Below are 21,278 nucleotides of genomic sequence, written 5' to 3' on the forward strand. Positions count from 1 at the left end.
AAACAATGCCTCTTTTCGAAGAATGATCTATTCACTCTATCCTAATTTTGCCTTTGGCACCTTCATTTCATATAATTATACTTTTAGCCCGTCTATATCCCAATGTATTTCTGATTTTAGAGGACTTCGGAGACAAAATTGAGACATATTCTGTTTCAAAGAAAAGCTGACCCAACAACAAAATGTACTGGCAGAGGGGGGAATCTCGAGACGACCGTTGGAATATATATCTATATTTTTTTTGAGGTCATCGTCAGTCATTATCTTCTCCACACGCGCACAAGGTAGGGAGATCACCATCAAAGAACAATGTCATTTTTAGTAACAAAAACATCTGGTCGACTGTGAAAACGGTAAGACTGAGAAGTGTTAATTACTGCAATGCGTAATATCATACGGAATTTGACAGTTTATGTGGTACAGACTAGATTGATCATCCAGGCAGGATCACTGACAGCCAGCTGTCAATCAATCATGTACAGGTGCCCGACTGTGCGCGTGATGCAAAAGAAGGGGGAGGTGTTAGGGAAGGGGGACAATATATGTTTAAAATATTGAGAATGTGTAATCCATAAAATAGTGACCAATAACAAGCGCCTACGCCGCTTCAGAAAATGTTTCCCACCAAGCCCAGATAGGAACTCATTCGTAAATTTTTGCGGATAGAGGGAACTATTTCAGCGAAGAACTGAGTCGCAGTTCTGACCAGACTAAAAAACTCCACGTATGTTTTTCCCTGTACATCGAATAATATTCAAGGTAAATGAAACAGGAAAACCGAGTAACAAAATTGCACTTCTACCTGGATTTTTAAGGTTTAGATTGAAGAAGAAAATGGCGTGCATCATGGAATGACAGCAGAATTTCCACATTGACAAGGGGTCTCAAGGATTGAAGACACATGGCTAATCTAGAGGAAAACATTTCTGAGCGGATTGACTGGGGTGAAAAGGCAGTGGTGGGAGAAAAACACAAAGGCACAGAGCGTAATGCAGATTGGACAGGGACTCTGCTGAATAATGCACACATTGGACTTCCTAACCCAGCACCAGATGTTGTCAAATGCTCCCTAATATCTGGGGAGTGTCTCTACTTCCACTATGGGTGTGATGGTCAGGACGACAGGGGCTGGGGCTGTGGCTACCGCACCTTACAGACCATGGCCTCTTGGCTGTGCCAGAGTTGGGCCCCACCACCACCTAAGGGCAAATGCAGACCCCCACCCAGCCTTCCCGAAATCCAGCACGCCCTGGTCGCAATGGGGGACAAGCTTGCCATGTTCGCTGGCTCTCACGAGTGGATAGGGACGTTTGAGGCGGCCCTGGTCCTGGACTACTACTATGACGTCCCCTGTAAGGTTGTCCACGTGCGGGATGGAGGGGTAGAACTAGAGAGAGCTGCTGAGGAGCTCCACCAGCACTTCCAGAGCCAGGGGTCTCCTGTCATGATGGGAGGCGACCGGGACAACTCCTCCAAGGGGATCCTGGGTGTGTGCACTCGGCCTGGGGGCCAGGGGAGCTACCTGCTGGTGATGGACCCTCACTACTATGGGCCCAGACTGGAGATGACGTCGGTGCAGGGGCTGGGGTGGGTGTCGTGGAAAAAAGTAGGGTCACTGGATCATAGCTCTTTCTATAACTTGTGTCTGCCTCAGACTTCCCGGAAATGAAACGGACAAGGACAGATCAGTGGGAAAAGAAGCGTTTTCGTAAACTCAGGCAGCCCAATTCTGATCTTTTTTTCCACTAATTGCAGCCAGATAGAATTCTTGTAAAGACTTAATTGGATAATCGCTTTATTAAATGTCTAATTATCTGAGAAAATATTTTAAAAATAATACGTATTTGAAAGAGAACATCTGTTATGATCCACAAATAAAGATATGTTAAATATATTTCTACTGTCCTGTACAGCAGTAGGGACTGGTAGTGTATGAGTATAACGCTATTGCCCTCTTGTGGATGAATGCAGACTTCATATGGTGTGAGGACATTACCATAGAAACAAAATCACTAGTTCTGTGTAGGGTTGCAAAATTCCTGGGGCCTCATTTATCAATCATGCGTACGTGCAAATATGTGCGTAAACCCAAGTGTGATTAATCAATATGAATGTTTCCTTCAGAGTGTGCTCAACTCTACCGATACTTCTGTCACAAACTGTTGTGTTACATTAAGTAGCAAATGTGCCTACTCTGGTCTTGGCATGTACTCTCTAGCCAACAGCTCACAGATACAGTGCAGGTAGACTGTGAGGGTTGTCTAGTCTACATGAGATTATTATGGATAAGAGAGAGAATATTGTATTTGTCAAACATCAATCAAGCATTGATCATCATTTCACCAGAATAAGATTCTCAATATCTTTTGGAAAGGAGCATCAACTAGGGATGCATGATATACAGTTGAAGTCGGAAGTTTACATACACCTTAGCCAAATACATTTAAACTCAGTTTTTCACAATTCCTGACATTTAATCCTAGTAAAAATTCCCTGTTTTAGGTCGTTTAGGATCACCACTTTATTTTAAGAATGTAAAATGTCAGAATAATAGTAAAGAGTGATTTATTTCAGCTTTCATTTCTTTCATCACATTCCCAGTGGGTCAGAAGTTTACATACACTCAATTCGTATTTGGTAGCATTGCATTTAAATTGTTTAACTTGGGTCAAATGTCTTGGGTAGCCTTCCACAAGCTTCCCATAATAAGTTGGGTGAATTTTGGCCCATTCCTCCTGACAGAGCTGGTGTAACTGAGGTTTGTAGGCCTCCTTGCTCGCCTCCTTGCTCGCACATGCTTTTCAGTTCTGCCCACACATTTTCTAGGATTGAGGTCAGGGCTTTGTGATGGCCACTCCAATACCTTGACTTTGTTGTCCTTAAGCCATTTTGCCACAACTTTGGAAGTATGCTTGGTGTCATTGTCCATTTGGAAGACCCATTTGCGACCAAGCTTTATCTTCCTGAGAGATGTTTGAGATGTTGCTTTAATATATCCACATAATTTTCCTACCTCATGATGCCATCTATTTTGTTAAGTGTACCAGTCCCTCCTGCAGCAAAGCACCCCCCACAACATGATGCTGCCACCCCTGTGTTTCACGGTTGGGATGGTGTTCTTCGGCTTGCAAGCCTCCCCCTTTTCCCTCCAAACATAACGATGGTCATTATGGCTAAACAGTTCTATTTTTGTTTTATCAGACATTTCTCCAAAAAGTACGATCTTTGTCCCCAGTTTTATGGCGGTTTTGGAGTCCTCTTCCTTGCTGAGCAGCCTTTCAGGTTATGTCGATATAGGACTTGTTTTACTGTGGATATAGATACTTTTGTACCTGTTTCCTCCAGCATCTTCACAAGGTCCTTTGCTGGTGTTCTGTGATTGATTTGCACTTTTCGCAAGTACGTTCATCTCTAGGAGACAGAACACATCTCCTTCCTGACGGCTGCGTGGTACTTGCACACTATTGTTTGTACAGATGAACGTGGTACCTTCAGGTGTTTGGAAATTGCTCCCAAGGATAACCCAGACTTGTGGAGGTCTACATTTTTTTTCTGAGGTCTTGGCTGATTTCTTTTGATTTTCCCATGATGTCAAGCACTGAGTTTGAAGGTAGGCCTTGAAATACATCTACAGGTACACCTCCAATTGACTCATGTCAATTATCAGAAGCTTTTAAAGCCATGACATAATTTTCTGTAATTATCCAAGCTGTTTAAACAGAGTGAATGAATGAAGCCAGCCGGAAGCCAGACGTACCAATGTGTCGGAGGAAACACCTGGCAACCTTGGCGCACTGTCCTCGGCCCGCCACAGGAGTCGCTGGTGAGACAAGGACATCCCTACCGGCCAAGCCCTCCCTAACCCGGACAACGCTAGGCCAATTGTGCGTCGCCCCCCAATTTTTTTATTTTCGTAGCTTTTATGGGTTGCACTGTTGTATTTCATAGTATGACGTTGTATAGTCCCCACAGGCTTTAAAAGGATGATTTTGACCATATATGGTTAATTAGGGGCGTTTCAAAATGCAAATAGCCAACGTCATGCACGATCACTGAGTCTGAGAACAATTGGTATTTATCAATGGTTATCTCCTACTGGTGTGCATATGAGGCTCGTAGGATTGTTTGATAAATCACACTTTTTCTTTGCCAACGAAAATGGCCAATTTAATTCGTAAGTAGCATTTGAGAATAGTGTGTACGTAATAGTGATAAATGAGGCCCCTGGAACTTTCAATAAATTCCCTGGTTTTCCCGAAATCCCAGTCCCCGGAATCAGGATGGAATAAGCAGGAAATCAGGGATCCTCCAACCGGGATTTCTGGAAAACCAATATTTTCCTTTTTACGTTCCAGGGAATTTTGCAACCCTAGTTCTGTGGCAGTAAATAAACCTTTAAAAGATGACTACAAGCCTGGTGAATATACAGTGCCTTGCGAAAGTATTCGGCCCCCTTGAACTTTGCGACCTTTTGCCACATTTCAGGCTTCAAACATAAAGATATAAAACTGTATTTTTTTGTGAAGAATCAACAACAAGTGGGACACAATCATGAAGTGGAACGACATTTATTGGATATTTCAAACTTTTTTAACAAATCAAAAACTGAAAAATTGGGCGTGCAAAATTATTCAGTCCCTTTACTTTCAGTGCAGCAAACTCTCTCCAGAAGTTCAGTGAGGATCTCTGAATGATCCAATGTTGACCTAAATGACTAATGATGATAAATACAATCCACCTGTGTGTAATCAAGTCTCCGTATAAATGCACCTGCACTGTGATAGTCTCAGAGGTCCGTTAAAAGCGCAGAGAGCATCATGAAGAACAAGGAACACACCAGGCAGGTCCGAGATACTGTTGCGAAGAAGTTTAAAGCCGGATTTGGATACAAAAAGATTTCCCAAGCTTTAAACATCCCAAGGAGCACTGTGCAAGCGATAATATTGAAATGGAAGGAGTATCAGACCACTGCAAATCTACCAAGACCTGGCCGTCCCTCTAAACTTTCAGCTCATACAAGGAGAAGACTGATCAGAGATGCAGCCAAGAGGCCCATGATCACTCTGGATGAACTGCAGAGATCTACAGCTGAGGTGGGAGACTCTGTCCATAGGACAACAATCAGTCGTATATTGCACAAATCTGGCCTTTATGGAAGAGTGGCAAGAAGAAAGCCATTTCTTAAAGATATCCATAAAAAGTGTTGTTTAAAGTTTGCCACAAGCCACCTGGGAGACACACCAAACATGTGGAAGAAGGTGCTCTGTTCAGATGAAACCAAAATTGAACTTTTTGGCAACAATGCAAAACGTTATGTTTGGCGTAAAAGCAACACAGCTGAACACACCATCCCCACTGTCAAACATGGTGGTGGCAGCATCATGGTTTGGGCCTGCTTTTCTTCAGCAGGGACAGGGAAGATGGTTAAAATTGATGGGAAGATGGATGGAGCCAAATACAGGACCATTCTGGAAGAAAACCTGATGGAGTCTGCAAAAGACCTGAGACTGGGACGGAGATTTGTCTTCCAACAAGACAATGGTCCAAAACATAAAGCAAAATCTACAATGGAATGATTCAAAAATAAACATATCCAGGTGTTAGAATGGCCAAGTCAAAGTCCAGACCTGAATCCAATCGAGAATCTGTGGAAAGAACTGAAAACTGCTGTTCACAAATGCTCTCCATCCAACCTCACTGAGCTCGAGCTGTTTTGCAAGGAGGAATGGGAAAAAATTTCGGTCTCTCGATGTGCAAAACTGATAGAGACATACCCCAAGCGACTTACAGCTGTAATCGCAGCAAAGGGTGGCACTACAAAGTATTAACTTAAGGGGGCTGAATAATTTTGCACGCCCAATTTTTCAGTTTTTGATTTGTTAAAAAAGTTTGAAATATCCAATAAATGTCTTTCCACTTCATGATTGTGTCCCACTTGTTGTTGATTCTTCACAAAAAAATACAGTTTTATATCTTTATGTTTGAAGCCTGAAATGTGGCAAAAGGTCGCAAAGTTCAAGGGGGCCGAATACTTTCGCAAGGCACTGTAGTTCCGGAATGTGAACACAGTAATTATCCAACATGAATTCTTATGGATTCACTTAATCTCGTACCAGATAATCAACATCCTTCTATAACGTTCAGTGCAGTCTGTCTGCAGTAGAGAATATAAGCCCGGCAAGTTCTCCTTGATTCAAATCACTCTGACTTGTTCTTGTTACCCAGAGGCCAACATGCAAATGAAGCTTCTGATCAAAGAGCAGACATTGGGTTTTAAATAGGACATGATTATTTTACATGGAGAAGGGTTTTACCACCCAAATGCTGCTATGTCTATAATGTCAAAAGGCTCTGAGTCTGACTGCACATTTTAGGAGCAGTGTCTGCATGAAAGTGAGATTTGTTTTCTTACAAAAAGCTGTTTCTTGAACTAGGGGTTAGGCCTACACTTCACAATAGTTGTTATACATTGAATGGACAATGGAGGCGGAACAAGGTTTGAAAGATCATCTTTATTGCTTGTAAGCAACAACTCACCCACAGGCTACATTCATATTTTCAGAATCTACTCGATACAGAAAGTAGATGACAATGTAGAGGTGACATTGAGGCTGGCATGATTGCAATCACTATCACAAGGTTGCTCACTATGAGTCAGGCACACAGTCGTTGTAGAAGATCTGGAAGTTCTTGTCCACGTCCATCCTTCCCCTGAGGAACTTCTCCAGGTTCTTCACCGGAACCTCCACCAGGTGGTTGTTGACGCGGTCATTCAGCCCGTAGGCCCCGAACGCCGGGAACTTGTACCGCAGGAAGTAGGGCGCGTTCTGGTCGTAATCGGTGCAGCAGTAGGCCGACCACATGTACTCGGGAATGGCCACGCGGTCCAGGTTGTCACGGCGGATCATGTTCCCAGAGGTTGTGACCCCGGTGATCACGTAGGCTTTGCCGCGGCAGTAGTTGTTGAGGCGCTTGCGGATGAGGTCCTCGTGCTCGGCCCAGGGCCCGATATTGAACTCACGGATCTGGGGCAAAAAGAAAGATCATTCCTGTTATTTCCCCATACTTCTTCTTCTTCCACCCTCCCCTACGCTTAAACAGTGTAAGGTAGACACACCAAACTAACTATTATATGTGCAGACTGAACCAACTTACCTGGGGCACCACGTTGGTCAGTGTGTAGGTGGAGGCCTTGTCCAGGGGATCAGCCTGGTGCTCGTCGGGGTTGAGATGCCCTCTCTCGTACTGGACCACGTCAGCATAGTCCTCCAGCACCGCCTGGCTGTCCTCAAAGTTCATGTGCATGTGGGAGGAGGACTGGGGGAACGGCTCCATGTTGCTACTGCCCTTCTCTGATGCCAACTAAGGACGGACGGAGGGTGGGGGGGGAGTGAGGGGGTAGAGGATACAGACGGACGGAGAAGGGGGGGGGGAATAGAGCCAGAGGGGGAGAGAGGGAATTTTGATGAAGAAATTATGATGAATTTAATTTGCATATGCACAATACTGCTGCCTACATGAACAGATTACAACAATGTCCTATTGTAACACCAATTCACACAGCCCGTGATGCAGCTAATATTAAACTCCTAATTTTGCCTAGAGCAGCAATATTGTCCTCACAGCTCGGCAAGCTTTACCTACTAGTGTATGGATGTCAGTCATCTGCATCCATGAGAGAACCTTTATCAAAACATGTTTTGAAATTACATAATGGGGATGCTGACTCACTATATTGGAGCATATAAACATTTCTGGCCTATGTTCAAAGGTGAAATCCAACACACACACACTACATACACACGCAATATTCTACCTGTGGCTCGAACATCCAGGGGAAGTCTACCCTCTTCTCGCCATCGGACTTCTTGAAGGTATAGGCCGAGTAGACAGGGATGTGTTTGTGGGGGTCGTAGAGAGTGACGAAGCGGGGCTTGTCCTCGTAGCGCTGGCAGAGCTTCTTCAGGGAGTTACCGAGGAGGTAGCCCCGAGGTGGGGTTCCCATGTACAGGGAGTCCTTACAGCGCTCCACATGGTTAAAGTCCTCCACCACCCCGGCCTGGGACTCTCGCACACAGCCCAGTATCAGCAGAACCGCCAGGGACAGAGAAGAGTAGATGGATAAGTGTTTCACGGTGACCATGTTAGCTACTCAGTCTCTCTCGAACTGATCTTGTTTAGTTGTCTTGTTTGCCTCCCTCTGTGTCGGCATGTGTTCCCCTCGCTCCCTCTGCCCTTCACACACTACTGTTGCTACTTCGTGCGTGAGATTCCTGTCTCTCCCTTCACTCTTTCCCGTGGTAGTCTATAACTCTCTGTACAGTCTCATCTCTCTCATGAAAGGATACTCAGTGGGTCGACCCATCTCGACTTCCCATTGTCAAGTCTATTTCCATATATTCAAAGTGGCGAGGCGGCCGTAGCAAAGTGAAGAGCCTCAGTTAATGTTATCAGTGTTCAGCTTTCTTAGATTACCCAGGAATAGTCCCAGCTAAAGCATGACGCATTGGATAGATGTCTTATACTTGGTAATATGAAAACACAGGCTCTGTTAGGTCCTGAAAGGCTGTGTTTTTTGTTATGTATCTCATGCTCTTTGCTCTGTAAAGAGGGACCCAAGGTCACCTGTGTCCATCGGTGCAGAACGTAGTCGGAGCTGATTGTGATCTCTCCACTGTAGACTGCCTCTCATCCTCTGAAGTGGAGAGATGCAAAGTGTGTGTGTGTGTGTAGATCTGTGGCTAGTCTTATCTGCTTATCCTCTCATGTAAAGACTGAGGTGTGAGCAGAATAAGGCTTTGTGCAGAGGTAGATTGGAAATGAAACTTCAGGAAGGCTCTGAAACAAAATGGAGGCCTAGCTGTGCCGTGGCAATTTCCCTTCAGACTTCTTGTGGATTCATTGATTTTCACTGGAATGAGTATGATGGGTTTCCAGTGAAGAAGTATGTGGAGGTACAGAAAAACAACATTCCATCCAGGAATTTCAGTGAAATCAGTAGCAATGACTTTGTTTTTATTTCTACTCATTATTATTGGTGAAACCTGTCTGAATAGTTACTGTTTCACTCAGTTTCTGTTGAATGTGGGAGTTGTTTAACACCCAGAGGTCGCATGACACCCCTTCCGCACAGCAGCTGAATATTGCTCTGAATAAAAAGTGTTGCTAATGTATTAGTCATATCATAACACGCGTTTATATATAGTACATCTGTTGTATGTCAGAAGAAGTGAGTCATTCAACTGTTCGGTGAACTTTTCAATCAGACGTACAGTGCCTTCAGAAAATATTCAGATCCCTTGACTTTTACCACATTTGTTTGTGTTACAGGCTGAATTTAAAATTGTTTAAATTGAGATTTTGTGTCACTGGCCTATACACAATACCCCATACAGTCAAAGTGGTTTTGTTTTTTGACATTTCAAAAAAATATATATAAAAAAATGAAAAGCTAAAATGTCTTGAGTCAATAAGTTATGGCAAGCCTAAATACGTTCAGGAGTAAACATTTTCTTAACAGTCACATAGTAAGTTACATGGACTCACTCTGTGCAGTAATAGTGTTTAACATAATTTTTGAATGACTACCTCATCTCTGTTTTTTAAAATGTATTTTACCTTTATAGGCAAGTCAGTGAAGAACAAATTCTTATTTTCAATGATGGCCTAGGAACAGTGGGTTAACTGCCTTGTTCAGGGGCAGAACGACAGATTTTTACCTTGTCAGCTCAGGGATTCGATCTTGCAACCTTCCTGTTACTCGTCCAAGTCTCTAACTAGGCTACCTGCCGCTCTCCACACATACCATTATCTTTAAGGTGCCTCAGTCAAGCAGTGAATTTCGAACACAGATTCAACCACAAAGACCAGGGAGGTTTTCCAATGCCTCGTAAAGAAGGGCACCTATTGGTAGATGGGTAAAAAAAATAAGCAGACATTAAATATCCCTTTAAGCATGGTGGAGTTATTAATTACACTTTGGATGGTGTATCAATACACCGAGTCACTACAAAGATACAAGTGTCCTTCCCAACTCAGTTGCCGGAGAGGAAAAAAACTGCTCAGGAATTTCACCATGAGGCCAATGGTGACCTTAAAACAGTTACAGAGTTTAATGGCTGTGATAGGAGAAAACTTAGGATAGATCAACAACATTGTAGTTACTCCACAATAATAACCTAATTGGCAGAGTGAAAATAAGGAAGCCTCTACAGAATAAAAATATTCCAAAACATGCATTCTGTTTGCAACAAGGCACTAAAGTAATACTCCAAAAAAATGTGGCAAAGTAATTCACTTTTTATCCTGAATACAACACATTACTGTGTACCACTCTCCATATTTTCAAGCGTAGTGATGGCTGCATCATGTTATGGGTATGCTTGTAATTGACTAGGGAGTTTTTCAGGTAAAAAAATAAACTGAATGGAGTTAAGCACAGGCAAACTCCTAGAGGAAAACCTGCTTCTGTCTGCTTTCCACCAGACACAGGGAGATGAATACACCATTCAGCAGGACAATAACCTAAAACACAAGGCCAAATCTACATTACCCTGGAGTTGCTTACCAAGAAGAGAGTAAATGTTCCTGAGTGGCAGAGTTATAGTTTTGACTTGAAAATCTATGGAAAGACCTGAAAAAGGTGTTCTAGCAATGATTAACAACTAATTTGAGTTTGAAAAGTTTTGAAAAGAATCATGGGCAAATGCTGCAAATTCCAGGCGTGGAAAGCTCTGAGACTTACCCAAAAAGACTCACAGCCATAATCGCTGCCAATAGGTGCTTCTACAAAGTATTGACTCAGGGGTGTGAAAACTTATGTAAATGAGATACAGTGGGGCAAAAAAGTTTTTAGTCAGCCACCAATTGTGCAAGTTCTCCCACTTAAAAAGATGAGAGAGGCCTGTAATTTTCATCATAGGTACACTTCAACTATGACAGACAAAATGAGAAAAGAAATTCCAGAAAATCACATTAGGATTTTTAATGAATTTATTTGCAAATTATGGTGGAAAATAAGTATTTGGTCAATAACAAAAGTTTATCTCAATACTTTGATATATACCCTTTGTTGGCAATGACAGAGGTCAAACGTTTTCTGTAAGTCTTCACAAGATTTTCACACACTGTTGCTGGTATTTTGGCCCATTCCTCCATGCAGATCTCCTCTAGAGCAGTGATGTTTTGGGACTGTTGCTGGGCAACACAGACTTTCAACTCCCTCCAAAGATTTTCTATGGGGTTGAGATCTGGAGACTGGCTAGGCCACTCCAGGACCTTGAAATGCTTCTTACGAAGCCACCCCTTCGTTGCCCGGGTGGTGTGTTTGGGATCATTGTCATGCTGAAAGACCCAGCCACGTTTCATCTTCAATGCCCTTGCTGATGGAAGGAGGTTTTCACTCAAAATCTCACGATACATGGCCCCATTCATTCTTTCTTTTACACGGATCAGTCGTCCTGGTCCCGTTGCAGAAAAACAGCCCCAAAGCATGATGTTTCCACCCCCATGCTTCACAGTAGGTATGGTGTTCTTTGGATGCAACTCAGCATTCTTTGTCCTCCAAACACGACGAGTTGAGTTTTTACCAAAAAGTTATATTTTGGTTTCATCTGACCATATGACATTCTCCCAATCTTCTTCTGGATCATCCAAATGCTCTCGAGCAAACTTCAGACGGGCCTGTACATGTACTGGCTTAAGCAGGGGGACACGTCTGGCACTGCAGGATTTGAGTCCCTGGCGGCGTAGTGTGTTACTGATGCAGGTCATTCACTAGGTCCCCCCGTGTGGTTCTGGGATTTTTGCTCACCGTTCTTGTGATCATTTTGACCCCACGTGGTGAGATCTTGCGTGGAGCCCCAGATCGAGGGAGATTATCAGTGGTCTTGTATGTCTTCCATTTCCTAATAATTGCTCCCACAGTTGATTTCTTCAAACCAAGCTGCTTACCTATTGCAGATTCAGTCTTCCCAGCCTGGTGCAGGTCTACAATTTTGTTTCTGGTGTCCTTTGACAGCTCTTTGGTCTTGGCCATAGTGGAGTTTGGAGTGTGACTGTTTGAGGTTGTGGACAGGTGTCTTTTATACTGATAACAAGTTCAAACAGGTGCCATTAATACAGGTAACGAGTGGAGGACAGAGGAGCCTCTTAAAGAAGAAGTTACAGGTCTGTGAGAGCCAGAAATCTTACTTGTTTGTAGGTGACCAAATACTTATTTACCACCATAATTTGCAAATAAATTCATTAAAAATCCTACAATGTGATTTTCTGGAATTTATTTTGTCTGTCATAGTTGAAGTGTACCTATGATGAAAATTACAGGCCTCTCATCTTTTTAAGTGGGAGAACTTGCACAATTGGTGGCTGACTAAATACTTTTTTGCCCCACTGTATCTGTATTTCATTTTGAATACATTTGCTAACATTTCTAAAAACATGACTTTGTCATTATGGGGTATTGCGTGTAGATGGGCGAGAAAAAAAAGCGATGTAATCCATTTGGAATTCAGGCTGTAACACAACAATATGTGGAATAAGTCAAGGGGTTATGAATCCATTCTGAAGGCACTGTAAATCACATCTGAAGCTATACAGTGAGTTTCTCCAGCAGACAGGATTTCAAGCAAATACAAAGCTACGGAAGACATGTTTAGCCTCTCAGTTGTTTGGTAACATGACTGTTTTCTTTTCTTTTCACAATGGGGGTATTTTGGTGCTCGTTGAAATTCCTGCCTTTTTCTGAAAAGCACAGGCTGGGATTTTATGGATATGTTCAGTTAAGCATAGTTATATTTTAACATACTGCATGTTATGTATCTAACTCTGGCAGTATTTAATACATATTATTTAGCAGTCTTTGTTTAGGAAATAAGTCAAAGGCTATGAATACTTTCTGAAGACACTGTAGGAACATTATCCAGCACAATTTACATGATCTCTGAGAAGGAAAAAAACATAAATCCAACCATGAGTTTTGTCAATCAAGAGCAGCAATTTAAGAAGACTACTAGAGTTAACTTGTTTCCATTGCAGGAAGTGTAAATTAAATGGAAGGAGTTTTGGGGAGGCAAAGGCCCACAGTGAGACCAGAGGTGTGTTTGGCAGGGCATAAAGTTCTGGAACCTTCAGATAGAAAATCTCTGGAACTCCTCCAGCTTCTTTATGGTCAACTCCAGGACCTGGTGGATGAGTGAACGAGAGATGGATGAGTGAGTGAGTGAGTGAGTGAGTGAGTGAGTGAGTGAGTGAGTGAGTGAGTGAGTGAGTGAAGGAACTATATTTTTTATTTGCGCGTCAATTCGTTGTTAGCAACCCATCCCTTTACAGGATTATTTGACACATTTTCACAAAAGTAATATTCTGTATGTAATATAATAGTCAAATAACTAGATTTACCTCGTTGAAGGCGTAGTAGGTGAAGTCTGGAAACCTAGCTGTGCCATGAGGATTTTACTTCACAGGCTGGATTGTCACTGGAGTTAGTATGATAGGCTTCCAGTAAATACGATTGTGGATCACAGGAGGTTGGTGGCATCTTAATTGGGGAGGGCGGGCTCGTGGTAATGGCTGGAGCGGAATTAGTGGAATGGTATCAAATACATCAACCGCATGGTTCCCATGTGTTGGATGCCATTCCATTTGCTCCGTCCCAGACATTATTATGAGCCGTCCTCCCCTCAGCAGCTTCCTGTGCTGTGGACGTATAGGAAAACAACATTCCATCCAGGAACTTCAGTGACACAAGTAGCAGCGACTTTTGCTATTTGTAAGACCTGTTTGAACAGTTGTTTTACACATTTCCTGTTGAAAACCACAGGAGGGTAGTGGAAGGTGTTAAAACATCTGCCTGTGGGGATGTCAACCACATTCTCATATCTCATATTCTAGAGTAGAGCACAACCAACCATAGGACTAAACCACAACCTCTATTGTCATGCTGTACTTTATTTGAGCTGGTATGTTAATTTCTTCACAGGTCACATGACACCCCTCCCACGCACAAACTGAATGTTGCTTTGAATAAGAACCTTGCTAATGCCACGTTATAGGTCATAAGGTGGGTGAACTTTATGTAACCAGACACAGATGGAAACATCATTTTGGCCAACGTGATCTTTGCAGAAAGTATTTGGAGAGGGGGAAAAAAACATGAATCAATCTATCAATAACAGCAATTGAAGAAGACTGCTATATTGTTGACTACTTGTTTCCATTGCAGGAAGTGTAAATTAAATGTAAGGTCTTGGGGTTTTGGGAGGCAAGTCCACTGAGAGACCAGGGGACCTAATGCAGAGCAAAGGCAGGCGGGACACAGTCGTCCACAAAGATCTGGAAGTTCTTGTCCACGAAGGTGGACCTCTGGAGGAACTCCTCCAGTTTCTTGATGGACAGCTCCAGGACCTGTTGGATGAATGAACGAACGGAACAAAAGTGATGAATGAATAAATGAACAAACAAATTCACATTTCTATTTACGTGTCAAGTCCCCTTTCGGGACCCATCTCTTGCGGGGTTATTGTATGTGATATAACAGTATATGAGAGTAGACGACACTAAGCCATCGCCCAAGACCTGCCAGATTGCTACATTAGTTTTGTTTGTTTTTACAGCGTCTTTGAGATTCTCTTTGTAATGAAAGGCACTATATAAAATACATCTATAGTTATTCTAGATTTACCTGGTTGTTCTCCTTCTCATTGAGGGCGTAGTGGGCGAACGCCGGAAACTTGTAGCGCTCATCGTACGGCGCGTTGTGGTCGTAGTCGGTACAGCAGTAGGCCGACCACAGGTACGTCGGGACCGCCACGCGGTCAATGTTATGGCGCCGGATCATGTTCCCTGAGGTGGTGATTCCGGTGACAACGTAGGCGGTGCCGTGGCAGTAGTTGTTGAGGCGCTTGCGGATCACGTGCTCCTGCTCTTTCCAGGTGCCCGCGCTGAACTCTCTGACCTTAAAGGCAGTGTTACTTCATACATAGGTGCCTCTGTTTATTGGTTGCTAAAGCTGGTGTTGGTATTTTACTTTGGTATGAAATTATTTCTGACTGGGATTTTAATTTCATTTATTAAAAAAAAATGTATCTCAGTATTTAGTAAAGTATCTCAGTCCATTACCCCACTGTTATTTTTTTGTTCAATACATAATGTGACAGTACAATTTTAAGTGAAGAACTTGAAAACAAAATGGCGGACCTGGGGCACCACGTTGGTCAGAGTGTAGGTGGAGGCCTTGTCGTCTGGGTCGGCTTGGTGCTCGTCAGGGTTGAGGTGGCCACGCTCGTAGAGGACGGCGTTGGTGTAGTCGTCCAGGATGGCCTGGGCGTCCTCAAAGTTCCTGTGCATGTAGCCGCGCGGGAACGCCTGCATCTCCCTGGTGTCAGAAACTGTGGACAGCTGGGTGGGAGACAAGCAAACAAACAATGAGAGAGCATGAAGGAGTGATAAATAGTGTCGTAGATATGGATTATGAGATTAATGAATAGGCTATGTTTTGAAACCCTTGCTCGCTGTAAAAAGGAGACTTTATGATCATTCAAATATTAGCCTATGAAAGGATGTGCAGCAGTCTGTAATTTTCATGATGACCATAGAGTATTGGCTTTGTGTTATTGAATTACATTTAAATGATATAAAGAGTGAAGCTAGCGCTACATTCTTTCAAAAGCGATGGCAAAACATACCTTATGATATACTAGTGAGAGCCAATCAATATGCATGATTGTCCACTGGACTGGCATTACAGTGCCTGCACCGCAAATGGCACCCTATTCCCTATGTAGTGCACTACCTTTGTCAAAAGTAGTGGACTAAATAGGGGATAGGTAGCCTTTTGGGATGCAACTATTGACTTGAAATGTCTCCAGGTTACCTGTGGCTCGTACATCCAGGGCACGTCCACCCTTTTCTCCCCGTCGGAGCGTTTGAAGGTGTAGGCGGAGTAGATGGGGACGTGGTTGGCCGTGTCGTACAGCGTGACGTAGCGCGGCTTGTTGTTGTAGCGCTGGCAGATCTTCTGGAGCGAGTGGTCCTCCAGGCCCACGGGTGGCGTCCCCATGTACAGGAACTCCCTGCACTCTGGAGAGAGCTCCTTCTCCACCGTTCCCTGGACATCCGTCATCGCCATGGTGACCAGGAGGAAGGCCTGTGCCCAGAGTGGGGCCATGGTGACTTAGCTAGTCTGTCTTTCTGTCTCTCTTGGTTCCCCCTCAGTCTTTCTGTCCCTCTCAGTACTTGTGTGTGTTTCTGTACCTGCCCTGAGTTCTTGGTGCCGGCAGTTCTGAATGAGAGGTACACCTGTGTGTCAGCATTAGCGCTCCCTAATCTGGGCTCATTATGCAAAGCCATGCACACCTTCTATCAGCTGACTTTAGCCGCCTATCATTGACAACCTGAGTTCTATTGAAATAAAGATATCATTGCTAGCTTGGTTCCAGATGTCTTTGTGACGTATTGCCAATCCTTATCGTCTTTGGCATGACAACAACTATAGAAGTTGGCAATACAGCACAAAGAGACCTGGGACCAGGCTAGGCTATTGCCAAAACCTGATGGGTTTTGCTATTGGTGGCCCTGGTGGTATGGCTGGACTCCGCTGGCTTGAAACTTCTAGTGACTGATGACAGAAGACTGTCACTCCAGAAGGAGTGGTTCCTATCAAGTGTTTTTTTTTCTGAAGAGTACTAGAGAATTAGAACAGAAACCACACTCAGCTGAGCTCGCTCTGAGGTGACAAGTTCCTCTGTGTTTGTCGTTATACAGCATGTGGTAGGTTCAATCTCATCCTAGCAGACTCTGGTTACTGGACTCATAGATGATGGTCTTGTTATGCTGCGTGACATGTAACGTGTTGGCGACATGTGGGACTCAGGCAGTGACTTGTTGGGAAATCAAAGAGCCCTTGCAGCAAATTCGTATTTCCCTTTAAAGCGGAAACGAAGGTCCTGTACCTCAATGACATGAGTGAATTACTTTGAATGCGTCTGTCAACGACCCGTTTGTTAGTAAAGGTAATTGAAGTGTATTTGTCTGCACATGTGTGTATTGGGCATAGGATGAAATGATTGGTGAATGGAAACTCTCTTGATATGTGGGCTAATTTGGTGTTTTGTGGTATTAATATTGTCATGGATTAAATGAAGACAAACAATTAATTAAACGTAAATGTATAATGATAGCTTTATTGGTTAGTAATTTCACAAATATCACCATATCATTCATATTTTCAGTGGCAGGAACATCTCCCTCGATCTCTCTCTCTTTTAAAGATCGTCTCTTGACATTCACTCTCATAACCGTTCACACTTCAGGGACACAGTTTCCATTGAACAGCTGAAAGTCCTGATCCACAGCCATCTCTCGATTCACCAACGCCTCCACGCTCTTCGTCGACGTCTCCGTGACCGCGTTATCTACCACGTCATTAAGCCCGTAGGCTGCATAAGTAGGGAACTTGTACCGGAGCTCATATGGCGCACTGAGATCAAAATCAGGACAGCAGTAGGCTGTCCACAGATGTTTGGGTACCCCCACCCGGTGAACGTTACCTCTCCGGATGGTGTTCCCAGTGGTGGTGACGCCACTGATGATGTAAGCCGTTCCACGACAATAGTTGTTGAGGCGTTTGCGGATGCCCTCCAGGTAGGGTAGCCAGTGGTGGTGGAGGAACTCCTTAGCCTGGGGAACCACGTTGGTCAGGGTGTAGGTCGAGGCCTTGTCCCCAGGACTGGCCTGGTGCTGGTCGGGATTCAGCTGGCCACGCTCGTAGACGACTGCGTCGGAGTAGTCGGCCAGCACCGCCTGGCTCTCCTCTAGGGCCAGGAGGCTGGAGGGAGAACCGGGGAAGGGCTGCATGTTACCCGTCCCAGAGCCACTGGACAGCTGGAGGAGAAAGGAGGAGATGAAGAGGGTTAGAGCAATGTCAGCGTGTGATTACACAGACAGAAAATAGGTACAACAATGTATATGAGCCAAGAGGAGAGCGAGAGAGGGGTAGAGTGCAACAAATAATTTCAGATAGAAAATGTGAACAGGAATATCGTTTTAATACTATGTAACAATGTGTATCTACTACCTAGACTTTGTCACAGGGAAAGCTGTTCATTGTGAGGGCAATTTCATTGTGCGTCATGCTTATCAAGACTAGTAAACCAGCAGGTCAGAGCACTAGAGGGAATGTTTTAATGTGCTCTACTGTCTACGTATCGCCTTAAAGCCCTATTCTCCCCACTGTAGCAGACGGTCTATTCTTTGAACGACTCACCGACTCCTCTTCTTCAGTTTGATTTGACCACAGACTTCAATAGAACAGACCATTGTGTCTCTATGACTTTGTCTGTGTAGACCATGGAGATGCTTGATCTCCACCAGAGAGACCTATCAGTATAGTTAGTAACAAACAAAAAAAGTCTAGGCCATTACCTGTGGTTCGTACATCCAGGGCAGACCTTCCCTGCTCTCACCATTGGAGCGTTTAAAGGTGTAGGCGGAGAAGAGGGGGATCCTGCCTGCTGGGTCGTACAGGGTGGCGTAGCGCGCCTTGTCCCCGTAATGCTGGCAAACCTTCTGGAGGCCCTGAGTCCCCTGGAGGCCCCTTGGGGCCAGGCCCCTGTACAGGAACTGGCTGCATTCCCTGAAGGAGGAGTCCACGCTAGGGTTTACTGGGGGAGGTAGAGGAAGCAGGGCCAGGAGCACACAGGACAGCAACATAGTGAGGTGTGGATACACTATCCTGTCTGTCTGTACCTGCACTGGACGGTTAGTGTGGCTATGGACGAGAGAAGGAGAATGGGAGGAGGGAATAGGGAGGGAAGGAAGGATGGAGGGTAGGAGGTGAGATGAAGGGAGGGCTTCCAGAGTAGGTGATGTCATGATTTCTTCAGCAGGTCTGAGAACAGTGTTTTAGAACTGTAGAATAGAACTGGTGAGAACCATAAACCCACTGATAGTATGCAAAGAAGTGACTCTCATTCAGCCAGCGCTATCTGTGTGCAAGCATTGGGTTACCATGGACGTGTGGTTAGCTGCAGTGAGTCCTAGTCGACTCATGCACCATGCCGCCACCATTGTTTTTACACTGCACCGCGTATGTCCCATATTCCATGCAAATATTGGCTGTGAAACTACATTGAACAGAATCTTTTTTATTACGTTACAACATTACAGCTGTAGCTTACTATGGTACTTTCATTGAAGCAGTATACTGTAGTCCTGTCGGTTTAAATTGCATGCAGCACACTTTGTTCAGAGCGTTTCTATGAGGTGTGAAGAAAAGTGTTGCTTCGTGATGTGGTTTCTCACACGTTTGAGACCGACGAGAGCTTTTTGTTGTATTTTTAGTTCAGTTGATTGATTGTGCATGACAATTATTGACAGTTACTTTGTAAGAGTATAAAATGTGAATAAAATAAAAACTTCCTTCAATTGGTCAATTTACACTCCCATTACAGTAAAAAAACGAAAACAGACACACACACACAGAGGCCTATCTCTTCCTCTTCTTTTTGAAGGTGTTCTCTGACACACAGTCCTCGTAGAAGATAGCCAGATTACTATCCATGTCCGTTTGTTTCTTCAGAAAGCTCTCCAGTGTCTTTAAAGGCACCTCCATGACTCCATGGTCCTCCTGTTCATTCAGTGCATAGGCACCATAGCTAGGGAACATGAAACGGACCTCGTAGGGAGAGTTACGGTCGAACCGTGGGCAACAGTAAGCCAACCACACGTGTTTGGGGATCCCCATGCGGTCCTCGTTCCCCCGACGTATGGTCGCCCCGGAGACTGTCACCCCGGTTACCACGTAGGACTGCTTTCCGCGGCAGAAGTTATTGAGGCGGCGGCGCACAGTATCCAAATAGGAGCTCCAGGTCTCTTCCAGGAAGTCTGTGATCTGGTACCAGGACATTAGCTAACATTAACATAACATTCAATTCTAAATAGGATTATAAACTGGGTGGTTCGAGCCCTGAATGCTGATTGGCTGACAGCCGTGGTATATCAGACCGATTGACAAAACATTTATTTTTACTGCTCTAATTATGTTGGTAACCAGTTTTTAATAGCAAAAAGGAACCTCAGGGGTTTGTGGTATATGGCCAATATACCACACCCTCTCGGGCCTTATTGCTTAATTATAACATGGTTTATAACGTCCCAAAACCATTCAAAAAACGTATTTGATAACAAAATGGCTGACCTGGGGTACCACGTTGGTCAGGGTGTAGGTGGAGGCCTTATCGTCTGGGTCAGCCTGGTGCTGGTCTGGGTTGAGCAGGCCTCGGGAGTACTCCACGGCGTCTGAGTAGTCCTCCAGCACCGCCTGGCTCTCCTGGATCAGAGGCTCCGGGTCATCACTAGGGGGCAGCACCTTCATGTTCCCACCCTCATTCCCAGACACCAGCTGTGGAGTGATTGGGGGGGGGGGGGGGGGGTGATGATTTAATGACAGATAATATTATTTTTACAAACTGAGGTTTTTGAAAAGTTGAATTTAGATAGTAAGAGTGGTTAGATGACAATCATTCGTTTAGGTGGAGAAAAAGCAAGCCCTCATGACAAAGACAGGACCCCCAATGCATTGGCTCTTAAGTCATTAAGATGGGACTGTTATTGCAGGAGAATACTGCGGTATTGCATGAGAGTATCACAGTACGTTGCTGCTGAAGATCTCTCTCTACCTGCTGTGATGATGTGACACGATAACAGATCTCTCTACCTGTGGCTCGTACATCCAGGGCGTGTCCATCCTCTTCTTCCCGTCGTTCTTCTTAAAGGTGTAGGCTGAGTAGAGGGGCAGGCGACGGCTGCCGTCGTACAGGGTGGCGTAGCGCGCCTTGTCCCCGTAGCGCTGGCAGATCCTCTTGAGGCTGTCCCTGGTCCCGTCGATGCCTGTTGGTGCTGCCCTCATGTAGAAAAACTGTCTGCAGTCTCTAAAGCTGTCGGATACACTGGCACCAGACAGCCAGATCCCTGCCAACAGGAGGAGGGCCAGCAGGTAGACCCGCAATGGACGCATCTTAGCCTGGGTACAGACCCTACAACGGAGAGGGCGGTGGCAGTACTAGGAGGAATAGGGAAGGCTGTTTATACATCCAGGAGTAGAATACTGTAGGGTTCAACACCAGATGCAGTCCACACAGCACAGAGGGAGGTTGACTGCCAAAGCAAGGAAATGGCTCTGTATGCAAAGTGGCTATGCATAGGACTGATTTGATTGGATGCGTGGTTGGCTAATCATGGAGAGCAGGAGCACATGGGTGAGAGGACTTCAAAAGTAGTCT

At 44.5% G+C, this 21,278-nt stretch overlaps 5 protein-coding genes across 5 annotated transcripts; 1 reads left to right on the forward strand and 4 right to left on the reverse strand.

Moving 5' to 3' along the window:
- The first annotated feature begins 685 nt into the window (after window positions 1-685).
- Window positions 686-2,573, forward strand: LOC139379419 (UFM1-specific peptidase 1). The gene has a single exon (XM_071122229.1). The coding sequence runs from the start codon at window positions 902-904 to the stop codon at window positions 1,667-1,669; it is 768 nt and encodes a 255-aa protein (XP_070978330.1). The 5' UTR covers window positions 686-901; the 3' UTR covers window positions 1,670-2,573.
- A 3,919-nt stretch (window positions 2,574-6,492) lies between these two features.
- On the reverse strand, window positions 6,493-8,388 carry LOC139379420 (endonuclease domain-containing 1 protein). The gene is made up of 3 exons (XM_071122231.1): window positions 7,817-8,388; window positions 7,156-7,362; window positions 6,493-7,025 (listed from the first exon to the last, which is right to left on the reverse strand). Exons 1-3 carry the CDS (start codon window positions 8,141-8,143, stop codon window positions 6,648-6,650), a joined length of 912 nt encoding a protein of 303 aa, XP_070978332.1. The 5' UTR covers window positions 8,144-8,388; the 3' UTR covers window positions 6,493-6,647.
- A 4,876-nt stretch (window positions 8,389-13,264) lies between these two features.
- Window positions 13,265-16,281, reverse strand: LOC139378615 (endonuclease domain-containing 1 protein-like). Its single transcript, XM_071120936.1, has 4 exons — window positions 15,872-16,281; window positions 15,196-15,396; window positions 14,681-14,953; window positions 13,265-14,403 (listed from the first exon to the last, which is right to left on the reverse strand). The coding sequence occupies exons 1-4, from the start codon at window positions 16,163-16,165 to the stop codon at window positions 14,287-14,289; spliced, it is 885 nt and encodes a 294-aa protein (XP_070977037.1). The 5' UTR covers window positions 16,166-16,281; the 3' UTR covers window positions 13,265-14,286.
- A 1,017-nt stretch (window positions 16,282-17,298) lies between these two features.
- LOC139379196 (endonuclease domain-containing 1 protein-like) lies at window positions 17,299-18,708 on the reverse strand. The gene is made up of 2 exons (XM_071122014.1): window positions 18,421-18,708; window positions 17,299-17,880 (listed from the first exon to the last, which is right to left on the reverse strand). The coding sequence occupies exons 1-2, from the start codon at window positions 18,706-18,708 to the stop codon at window positions 17,299-17,301; spliced, it is 870 nt and encodes a 289-aa protein (XP_070978115.1).
- A 418-nt stretch (window positions 18,709-19,126) lies between these two features.
- Window positions 19,127-21,140, reverse strand: LOC139379651 (endonuclease domain-containing 1 protein-like). Its single transcript, XM_071122464.1, has 3 exons — window positions 20,714-21,140; window positions 20,195-20,398; window positions 19,127-19,888 (listed from the first exon to the last, which is right to left on the reverse strand). The coding sequence occupies exons 1-3, from the start codon at window positions 21,011-21,013 to the stop codon at window positions 19,484-19,486; spliced, it is 909 nt and encodes a 302-aa protein (XP_070978565.1). The 5' UTR covers window positions 21,014-21,140; the 3' UTR covers window positions 19,127-19,483.
- Between the last annotated feature and the right edge of the window lie 138 nt (window positions 21,141-21,278).

Source organism: Oncorhynchus clarkii, chromosome 21 (assembly GCF_045791955.1).
Source record: "Oncorhynchus clarkii lewisi isolate Uvic-CL-2024 chromosome 21, UVic_Ocla_1.0, whole genome shotgun sequence".
Classification (NCBI taxonomy): Eukaryota; Metazoa; Chordata; class Actinopteri; order Salmoniformes; family Salmonidae; genus Oncorhynchus; species Oncorhynchus clarkii.